General features: G+C 40.7%; 3 protein-coding genes across 3 annotated transcripts; all 3 read right to left on the bottom strand.

Moving 5' to 3' along the window:
• Positions 1-1,693: 1,693 nt before the first annotated feature.
• Positions 1,694-4,225, bottom strand: BCR41DRAFT_355026 (kinase-like domain-containing protein). The gene is made up of 7 exons (XM_022024436.1): positions 3,765-4,225; positions 3,392-3,546; positions 2,883-3,004; positions 2,560-2,684; positions 2,171-2,385; positions 1,994-2,039; positions 1,694-1,889 (listed from the first exon to the last, which is right to left on the bottom strand). The coding sequence occupies exons 1-7, from the start codon at positions 4,056-4,058 to the stop codon at positions 1,812-1,814; spliced, it is 1,035 nt and encodes a 344-aa protein (XP_021880596.1). The 5' UTR covers positions 4,059-4,225; the 3' UTR covers positions 1,694-1,811.
• Positions 4,226-4,513: 288 nt separating this feature from the next.
• Positions 4,514-7,180, bottom strand: BCR41DRAFT_355024 (hypothetical protein). Its single transcript, XM_022024435.1, has 3 exons — positions 6,809-7,180; positions 6,519-6,696; positions 4,514-6,351 (listed from the first exon to the last, which is right to left on the bottom strand). The coding sequence occupies exons 1-3, from the start codon at positions 7,069-7,071 to the stop codon at positions 4,585-4,587; spliced, it is 2,208 nt and encodes a 735-aa protein (XP_021880595.1). The 5' UTR covers positions 7,072-7,180; the 3' UTR covers positions 4,514-4,584.
• Positions 7,181-8,185: 1,005 nt separating this feature from the next.
• BCR41DRAFT_371333 (hypothetical protein) lies at positions 8,186-9,952 on the bottom strand (the record flags this gene model as incomplete). Its single annotated transcript, XM_022026595.1, has 4 exons — positions 8,186-8,380; positions 8,487-8,690; positions 8,816-8,945; positions 9,552-9,952. 4 exons carry the CDS (start codon positions 9,950-9,952, stop codon positions 8,186-8,188), a joined length of 930 nt encoding a protein of 309 aa, XP_021880594.1.
• Positions 9,953-10,370: the final 418 nt, after the last annotated feature.

Below are 10,370 nucleotides of genomic sequence, written 5' to 3'. Positions count from 1 at the left end.
GACAATGAAGGTGATAATGATAACATAAAAACAATGTCGATATTAAAAGGGACCGTGGTTCGTGGTCGTAGTGGGCATACAGCACGCCCAACACAAGTGTCAGAAGGCGGTATCGTTACCAGATCAACAGCAGGTTCTTACCTTAGACGTTTTATTATGGGACTATAGAAGCGAAAGGAATGCATAGTTTCACGTTCCGAAAGGGCAACGCTACAAAAAAAAAAAAAAAAAAAAAAAAAAAAGGTTGTCGCAGGCTAAGTGCTCATTCAAGATACAGGCCACTGTTTGATCCTTATTCATCCTTTCTTAAAATATTCTATTGAGGAATGATGGGGTCCAAGAACAATCCCTCTTTTTCAAAAGAAGACGTCTCCAGGTCCGGAAAGAAAGAAAGAAATACATTTATAAATGTACAGCGAGAGAGGGGGGCAGAGGGAAGGGAAAAACGGATTCATCTCAGATGATAATCACAGGCAGGTGTTACTGGAATCTATTTCTGTCCGTTTTGGATACCTTTTTTTTTTTTTTTTTTTTTTTTTTTTAAAAGGTATACATTTATTACATTTATATTGTTAATCATGGAGCCTTTAGATGAAGAAAGAGGACAACACATTCAACAGAAGTGCTCTTGCTGATGTTGGTTTTGATAAAAAAAAGGGGGGAATCTCGTGGTCAAAGACGACTTAATCTTTTTAATAAAAAAATCCAAGTAAACAAGTTAAATTACTTTTCCAAACTTTCTGACCAAGAAAGAAAGAAAGAGAGAGAGAGCACTTATTAGTCAACCAAAAAAAAAAAAAAAAAAAAAAAAAAAAATGGACAAGAATCAATGTGACTAAACTATGGATGAAGAGAGAATGAGATATGGGCAAGAAAGAATACTGAAGGAGAGACAAGAATGATAAAGCCCATTTCGTGCTCAAGATCAAATCCATTTGGGTGCTCAATAGAAGAGAAGAGATTGCCTTTTCGCCATAATTGTGAATACACAATCATAACAATTGCTGTACCCTTTCTCGGAACAACCAGGATTGTCGAAAAAGTAGTAATCCATCTGTCAAACAGTAGTGAGGTTAGGGTTATTAATAACAGTCCTTGGTATAGCCTTATAGCACCGCCATTCTTCGTCAACTTAAAAATACACGAAGAATTGTTCAAAAGCTACCATCAAGAAACCATCATCCATTACAGGTATTTAAATGAAAGGCGGACCAAGAACTAAGCGATTCAAGAGCTGTGTAGAGGAGGGAAGCAGTATACTTTAGTCTATTCCCTATTCTTTCATGTCTGTAAAAATAGACATGGGCGCGAGTCCAATGGGAAAGTAATGCTTGAGTTTTGTAAAACGACGTAGGAAACCAGGGCCGAAACGATTAAACTTAAGTGGCTGCGAAATCTATGAGGGTTTCCCGACGTTTTAGTCTGGCCAATCATATTTTTTCTTTTTTTATTTTGAAATGAATCATTAGAATTATATCCTTTATCAACTTGTTTTTAACTCGCATTGCAAACGCTCTAAATCTTGTGGACACAAACGATGCCTTTTCTTAATTTTCGTTTCTTTCTTTCGTTTCTTTCTTTCTTAACATAAGGCAGGCTATAGAAATATAAACAGATAGAAGGAAGGAAGATAAAAGTGATAATGAGAAGGGAGATGGGCGTATAAAAAAAAAAGGAGTTGAAAGGTGAATGATTGAAAGGTAAAAAAAAAAAAAAATAAAAAAAAGGAAAGGCAAAAAACAAGAAGAAGAGAAATAGGTGGGACCTAAATGGTGCGTACACTCTATTCAAGAAGGACATAAGAGCAGTGACTACTTCTTGACCAGACTGTTGACCCATTTCTCCATGTCCACATGCGCCTGTTCTGCACGGCGGTAATATGCATGATTCTAGTAAGATTACACAACATTGCGTGACAAATGACATCGTTAGATCGAAAAATAAAAAGATATGTATCGCTATAAATAAGACAAATTAACAATGAAAGACTTACAGCCAGCATATCGGGTGAGGGTCTTGATTCAACGTTCTTCGCCAAACTAGATAGCATAAATGTTCATCAGCTGATCATTTGTTCTAAAGGAAATAATGTCCTCATCTCCACAAAAAAGTAAATCATTATTCCTTTTGTTCGTAATCCGTGACATTTACTGCCTCGACTCCAACTTACCAAACGTCGACAAAATTGCAAAAGTCTTCTGGGAACTGACCGCGAGGAAGGGTAGGTAGGGGCTCGTTAACAATATGCTGAAGCAGTTCCAAGATTGTCAACGATTTACACTCAGCATCCAAGGGGAAACGTCCCAGAGCCAACTCCATGAGGGTAATGCCGAGCGACCAAACATCCGATTGTACACCATAGTTCCATCCACGAATTCGCTCAGGCTTTTTTTTTTTTTTTTTTTTTTTTTTTAAAAAAAAAAAAAAAAGTAAGAGAGAGAGAAAGAAAAAAAGAAAGAGGGAAAAAAAGCGTGAGCCAAAATAGAGTCAACCTCCTTCCTTATTGCTATTATTTGGATGCAGAATTCCTGTAGCTTAGTATCCTTTCTATGTACTCACCGACATGTAATTGCTGGTTCCGACAAAAGTATTGGCAATTGAGTTGACAAGTTGTCCAGAGACACCAAAATCACAAATCTTGACCATTCCCGTAGAATTGATAAGGATGTTGGAAGGCTTGAGATCTTGTATATGGAAATTAAAACAAAATAAAATAAATTAAAAAAAAAAAAAAAAAAAAAAAAAAAAAACAGATCATCAATAAGTCTCCGGTTCCAGTAGAGTGACTGTGCTCCCCACTCTCTTCGATTGCCATTGGTTCAATTCGTAAATAGAGATATTATAATAAAACCAAAAAGCAGGTTAAAGGGAGTATCATGTACCTCGATGAACAATTTTGTGGTTATGGTAAAGGTAGCTCAGTCCCTTAAGTACAGAGACTGTGATGAGCCCAATGACATCCATGGGGAAGGCTCCATTCTTTGCACAAATACCATCCAATGCTCTAATGATAGTAAAAAAAAATAGGAGCGATGAGTCTCGCCTTCTAGCGTACTGCACAACGTCCTTTTAGCTTTTTTTTTTTTTTTTTTTTTTCTTTCTTTCTTCCTTTGATGCTCTTCTACTTGATATGTTCACCTATAAATTTTGTTGGTCCTTATCGGTCCTCTTATTGTCCTGCTATCAGCTAGCCCTGTACGGGAGCATATGTCCTGAGCTCCATTTCCTTTTCCATGCCTTTCATCTTTTGTCCTAGCATCTTATTATCTTATTCCCTATGTCTGTGTCCCGTATCCCCTATCTTGGAGAGGCTTCCCGACTGAATACACATATGGATGAACTTGGGTATCATTATAGTCCTTTCTTTCTCTTTCTTTTCCTTTCTTCTTACCCTACATCCATATATTCCATGCAGTAAGAAATCTCACTGTCATGCAAGAATGCGCCATAAAACGAGACAATATTGGGATGGTTGCAATCGTGCATGATCTGGAGTTCACGCAAGATTTGCTTGCGTACGGCAGGTTGAGCGTCAATATGAATGACCTGTTATACCAAGTTCATTGTTATCAGATAAAAAAAAGTGTGGAGGTGCATGGTAAGTAAATTGTAGTTCGTTTATCCCTGAAGAATAAATCACCTCAATGGCCCAAAAAAAAAAAAAAAAAAAAAAAAAAAAAAAAATCTAGACTGAAAGTAACAGAAATAGAGATGAAAAAGAAAGAAAGAAATGAAATTCGCAAAAGTAAAAGTGTCATCCTCACCTTTCGTGCCATGATGGCTCTTGTGGGTAGATGAATTACACGACTGACAGTGCCTCCATTACCAGCCCCGAGTTCCTCAAGTGTTTGCAAGTCCTCGCTCCTGAGATCTAGTTTGAACTCAACACCAAGTTCCAAGTCAGGTAGAGGCTCCCTTCGTGAGTATGCATTTGCTGGCATTGGTGCCCCACGAGCTACTGGCAAGTTGTGTACATGAGCGCTTCCACCAGGAGGTGCATTCTCATTAGCAGCCTCATCCAGGGCTAAGTTCTTGAAGTTTCTCTTTTTGCGGATCATTACTGTGTCTTAGATCACGAGATGATAAAGGAAAAAAAAGTGGTCTCTTTTGAATGAATAGTGCAAGAAAACGAATGGATCCAACAGCGCACGCGCGTATTTTTTTTATATATATTTTTTTTTTTTGCAAATTAAGAAAACAAATGGATTGAAGTAAAGTTGAAAAGAAAGAGCAAAAAAAAAAAAAAAAAAAAAAAAAGCAAATGCAGTTGTGCTTGTGCAGACAAAAAGGCGCCACAACTATCGGGATAATTAAAGAAAAAAAGGGTCGACAGATGCTGCCAACCCAAAAAAAAAGGCAAAGAAGAATGAAAGAAAAAAGGCAGCAGGCACTGTTATCTTCAGAACCAAGTTTTGCATATTTCTCTTTTACGGGATGCTTTATCCGCCGCCTGGTCACATTTCTTTACACAAACACCATTGGTTCACCGAATCTATGTTTTTTTTTTTTTTTTCTTTGTTACTTTAATTACTATTCGATGATATTCATTTTTCTTCTTCAGATGCCCAATCTTGGTCCTTTTGTTTAGGCAACAATTTCCTCTTTCTCATCAATAACTGTCTCGATCCACTCATCCACTTCCTCAGCTTCTTCATCTTCAGCATTGACAGCAGATGCCTGTTGACCTGCTGCTGATTGCTCTTGTGAGAGCTCTGCCTCAACGTGCTTGCGCCAGTTAGCCCACTCCTCTATCAGTCGGCGGCGACGCTGACGTTCAGCACTTGATACCTGAGACGATGACTCCATGTCTTGTTCATCGAAGCGTGCACTGTATTCACGCAAATTCTTGCGAATGTTCTTGATCTGCTCCTTCGACAACAAAGTCTTGGGCCTAGGGCGCCACAAGAGCTGTTTAAACTTCTCGAGCGTCTCTTTAAACAACAATTGACCCTTGAAGTCCCAGAGCTGATATCCGTTCTCCATCGTGTGTCTCCAAACCGAGGCACTCGTAGCAACAAAACGACCCGAAGGATCCCACTCAATATCTGTCACACCATAATGCTCACCCGAAGCCAGAAGCTGCAAGTATGCAGCAGGGTCCTTTTCACCTCCAGTAGGCACCTTGGCAGCAGCAGACTCCAGAGGTTCAAAATCAAGATCATAAAACTCGAGGTCCCACACAGTCTGCGAGCGGAGGGTTGCCAAAACAACATTACGGCCCTTAGGTGACCAAAAGATAGTGTTGCATGACTTGCCAGTCAAAGTCTTGATAACCTTGAATGACTGAAGTGTGTCCTTGCCCTTACCCTTGTCCAAATAGTAGAAGCTGGCCGAGGTCTTCAGTGTGGTAGATCCAGGGGTAGCGGACGTAAAGTTAGGATCACTGGTAGTGATGATGGCGAAGCGCTCTCCCTTTGGCTCCCAGGCGAAGGCCAAGATGGATTCCTTCACCTCAACAACTTCAACTGGAATGTCCTTCTCACGAACTCGGAAAATCTCCAAGTTAGAGAAGGTGACCTTCTTATTCTTGGTATGGCGATCAACTTTGACACAAAGGAAATCACCCTGATTCTGCCAATGAAGCTTACAGTCCGTGACGTTGAACAAGTTCTTGGTGCGCACAATTTCCTGACTGGGGATGTTCAAAAGTGTGACACGAGCAGGCTGGTTATCAACTTCGGGAGTCCAGTAAGCGAGCATGTCATCCCTAAGCTTACCAGACTTGTCAGCTCCAGCAGAAGGAGCCCATTCAAAATCGACAACGCCATCAACCTTGATACTCTTCTTGTTCAAAAGACCCATGCTAGGGGCTTCATAGACAGAGATCTGGGACCCAGGAGTGATGCGGGCAAAGTAACGCTCGCTGGGCGACCACTTAAAGACAGGCCATGAGACAGCAGGGCGGCTGTTGGGACCCTGAGGTCCAATGGAGGGGAAGGAACGGAGGAGTGCGCCAGACTTGACATCCCAAATTACAATCTGGTTACCCTCATCTTCAGGGCCGAATGGACCATCATAGTTTTCCTCAGGCACAACAATGGGCTCGTTGCTCCAGGTAACAAGGTAGCGTTCATTAGGGGAATAATCAATAAGCTTAACACCAGGATGATTGAAGCGAATAATCTTCTTCCAGGACTCGCCTCCCCAAAGAGCAACACCAGGGGCATGGAGAGTAGTGAGATAGGATCCAAGTGGGGACCATTGGACATAGGTCTCGGTCCAATTCGATTTACTGTGAGCGACCTGGGGCTGCTCCTTTTGCATGTTCCAAAGAACCTGAACATCATTGTGGCGGTAAATGACCATCTGATCACGTCCAAGTGGATCTGCCAACCAGGACTTGAGGTGCTCCTGTAAATGTTATTAAATAAAAATCCAGTACATTTTTGTCCCAAAATGAGAATAGAGAATACAAGCACTAGAGTCAGACATCCACTCAATGCTTAGAGAATTATAAACCTTTCCTGAAGCCTTCTTCCTGGACTTCAATAAAGTATATAGAATATCATCCATCGTACCTTCTCAACAAACTCTTCTTCTGGTGGAGGCACAAACTCTTCCTCAACATTCGTGTATTTTTCAACATCAGTAAAGCGGTTGACAGCAAGAGTGTGGGATTTGTCCATCTTGAATCCGTCGATTAATTTGACAGCAAGAGAAGCCTGTTCGTCAGTCTCGAACTCAATAAACATGAATCTGCATAGAAAATAGGAATAAAACGCGTTCAAACTTGAGTATAAACTGTCGCCAAGCAAATTTTGTCGCCATCGATTTCACGAGTTCAAAGTGGTAACAGCAGTTTTTTTACCCCTTGCTCATAAGCTTGCCCTTTTCATTGACAGCCTTAGGCATGACAAAGTGATTATCTCTGATCTCGCCAACATTCTTAAAGATCTTGCGCAAAAACTGAATCAGCTTCTCCTCTTTTGTCTCATCGACGAGTGGGATGTTGTCAACAACGACGACGTTGTTGAAGCCCTCTTCGAATGAGAGCTGGAATCTTTCCTCAATATCAGAGAAATCGATATCCTCCTCATGTTCGGGTAGGTTATTAAGATCAAATCGTGCCATGATGTGATATGGCTTTATGTATTAATGTATTATACGAATCGAGTGATTCAGATGAGGAGGGAAAGAGGAGGAACAGGAGGAATGTTAAATGCGCTGTCCAGTCTTTGCAGATCAAAGCGATATGTTTTGTTTTTTTTTTATTTGTGTGAGATAGGACAATTAACTCTGAAACTACGTCACGCTGCACCTAAGTGTCAACAGGCTGGAGATACTGAGATCTCCCTTGATGGGTCAGATAGTCGCGAGCAACGTTGTAGATATTGTCACGATGCATGAATGCCTTGCAGTTCGAGCAGTAAAGTCGTCGAATCTCAACCTGCCCAACAAACTTCTCACGCTTCTTGGAAAGGTAGTGTGAGTACTCATTGACGCCTACAACAATATATCCAACGGGAAATGCCTAGAAAATAATATACAGATGTGGTTAGAGCAAGCCTATCTCAATAAATGATAATTAACATAAACACAAAAAAAAAAAATGATACAAGTGATTAATGTAGAGATGAAAGTCAAACAGGCCAAGTCCAGCCCCAATTACAGCTTAATTGCACTTGCCTCTTTTCTACAAATTGATCTTCCAACCAGCTTGAAAAGACAAGCAGCAATGATACTGTACTCAGCGTCTCTAGCCCTTCTGGAGCCCATTGGTGTCTCGCAACAAGCCTTTCCTCATTATAATGCTCAAGGTGATCTTTTATTTTTTCCAGTTTAAAGAGATACCTTTCAATGCTAGCGTCCTCACCCCATAGAGGTGGATATCCTGCTTTCGAGATCACTGATAGAGACGGTTCCTTGGGACACGCGGCTCACTACGAGGGTTGCGTCTGCGAGCAGTCCAAATAAGCTCGTTGACGCTACTACAAAAGGAGAGCACACAAATATTATTTTTTCTAATGCAATAGAAAGAATCATAACAAGGGAAAGGTGCTTCTAGTAAAAACGTTCGAAAACCCAAGACCAGGCAGGAGCACCCAGCGGGGATTGCTTTTCGCTGGGATAAGCGGCTAGGATTGGATGGAGCAAGTGAGAAATAATCTACTTCTGACGTGGGCTAATTTTGATGGGCTTTATGTGGTAAGAGTCTCTGACCCACATGTTTTTTCACAGGCTCTCCTTAGGCTTCATAAACCACTTCCAATGTCCATTTGACAGTATCTGGAGCTGATTGCAAGAATTTTGCAGCAGTCAATGGACTGCCAACCTGGAACCGCGATCCAATGAGATCAAAGGGCCCAATACCGATTGGTAGATAAGATACCTTATACTCCAGTGTCATCACAAAAGTCTCGACTCGAAATCCTGATATCAACTACCACTTTATAGATACCGCGTCACAAGAGGCCGTCAACGGCCAACTTCATCCCGTCAAAGAGTCTTCATCAATCGATCATTCATGTAGTCTGTTGCGGTTCCACTTGAAGGCTTTGCCTCCAGGAATACAATAGAATGCTTCTTGATCGAGATATGAAGATCGAGTTATAGCTTCTCTTCATTCTTGTAGCCGTCCGCGCACTTGATTTCACCACTTGTCCAGTGCGTAGTGATGTGTGGTAAGTCCCAAACAGTCCGTCTATGCCCGGCTTGACCATATTGTTGATAAAAGTGTCTTTGTTCACTGGCTTGGATGACAAAAGAGTAACGAGTAGACGATAGAGATCAAAACGATGAAGCGGAGTATGATGTTAATAATTATTTAGAGGAGAATGCCTCAGTGGGAGTTCTTCGCCAAATCTTCCAGAGTTACTCTCTCCAGAATGAAGCTCTCACCCCTGCAACCAACCACTCTTCCAATGCAAGGTAAAAAGGCAAAAGTCCCAGATACCACTAAGAAGTGTAAGGCAGCCTTGCAGAGTATGAGCATATCATACGGTAACCTTTTTTTATATACAGTGCCGTTCATCTAGTCACGAAAATTTTTTCAGAAAAATTTGGCCTGAGGGAGAAGAGGAGCAACACCCCAGTTATCAATCTCAGGTAAAAAGTAGCTCTAAATTCTTCTTCACTTGCCATTTCTCTTTGGTAAAATAGAGGGTTTTTGTCGATATGACTTCTTCTTCTTGAGCTACCATCAAAAAAAAATGAACCATTTTCATATGTGAGGGGCAAAACGCTACATAAATCTCGAAATATGATTGGCTAAACTTTATTTGCTATGACATCAATAAAGGGTGTGATACATATAAAAACTATTCAGTGGACTGTAATTTTAAATCCCCAATTTGCTGGGATACGTCGATGAGACCTATATTTTTTCACTTGTTGCTCAGCAACTTGGCCAGACATATTTTTTTCGATATGCGTCCATATATCGAAAGCACTTCCTTGCGTATTTTCGAATGGTGATGATGTCCACTGAGCTTAAAGCCTTTGGGAAAAGAGATATTGCTTCAATAATACCAAATAAATCTATGCTTTTGATTGTATTCGCCAATAAAAAAATAAAAAAAAGTTCAGAATGATAAATTTGAAACGATTTATACATACTTTGTTGCTGATTATGGTTATTGGTAGAACTCTCTGCAGGCTCCTTTGATATCCCAATAAAGCCAATTGAAGTGAGAGATGGTGTGCCCATGGCAGCCGTTTTAAGTCTTTGATTCTTGCGGAAAATTGCAGATCGAGAAGTTCCTGCATATGCTTTTGTGGTCTTCACTGCTTTGGCTGCTTCTTGCATCTGGGGCTGCAGTTTCTGCCAGAAATCGTTGTTGGAGCACACCCTCATAATCCAATCTTCCTCTTCTGTCTCATCCCCCGACTCTCCCTCAGTCCCTGGATCGTTCTTTATATCATCCCAGTCCTGAATATGCTGAGGTTTGACTAAATCCTCCCCGAGTTCAACGCTGCTAAGCTCTACAACAGCTGAGTCATCTACGATTTCCATCTGCAAATTCTGTGCTGCTTCGATAGCTCTGCGCTTTGCTTTTTTTTTTTGCGAGCATCGCGCAAGTGTCTCTTTGTTTTATTTAAAGCACCCATTGTATCTTCGATATGCTGCAGTTGTATAAGTGATGATTGGTGTACACCAACTTGGTGGCCATTAGCACTTCATAAACAATGTGGCTGCGACGACCCCAAAACGCAACAAATTAAGGTTTTTCCCTAATTTTATTCGTGACTAGATGAACGGCACTATATGAAAATCCTTTACCTTTGTTTAACTCAGCGTATATTTATTATCTTTTGTAGAACCTATCCAGTTAAAAGAATTGGTTTTAACAGCCAAAACTTGTAGAACATAATGATTGTCAATTGTAAGAGTTAATGCTTTTCTGATTTAATCTATGTCTACAGAATATCTC

The sequence above is a fragment of the Lobosporangium transversale genome (assembly GCF_002105155.1).
Source record: "Lobosporangium transversale strain NRRL 3116 chromosome Unknown BCR41scaffold_22, whole genome shotgun sequence".
In the NCBI taxonomy this organism is placed as follows: domain Eukaryota; kingdom Fungi; phylum Mortierellomycota; class Mortierellomycetes; order Mortierellales; family Mortierellaceae; genus Lobosporangium; species Lobosporangium transversale.
Note: the sequence above shows the minus strand (reverse complement) of the source record. Positions and strands in the feature narration are given on the sequence as shown.

Coding starts and splice junctions, on each gene's coding strand:
- BCR41DRAFT_355026 (XM_022024436.1), bottom strand. CDS start 4,058: ATGATCCGCAAAAAGAGAAACTTCAAGAACTTAGCCCTGGATGAGGCT. Junction 2,685..2,882: donor CCACAAAATTGTTCATCGAG/GTACATGATACT, acceptor TCCATATACAAG/ATCTCAAGCCTTCCAACATC. Junction 2,040..2,170: donor TGCAATTTTGTCGACGTTTG/GTAAGTTGGAGT, acceptor TATGCTATCTAG/TTTGGCGAAGAACGTTGAAT.
- BCR41DRAFT_355024 (XM_022024435.1), bottom strand. CDS start 7,071: ATGGCACGATTTGATCTTAATAACCTACCCGAACATGAGGAGGATATC. Junction 6,697..6,808: donor GGCAAGCTTATGAGCAAGGG/GTAAAAAAACTG, acceptor TTTTCTATGCAG/ATTCATGTTTATTGAGTTCG. Junction 6,352..6,518: donor AAGAAGAGTTTGTTGAGAAG/GTACGATGGATG, acceptor TAACATTTACAG/GAGCACCTCAAGTCCTGGTT.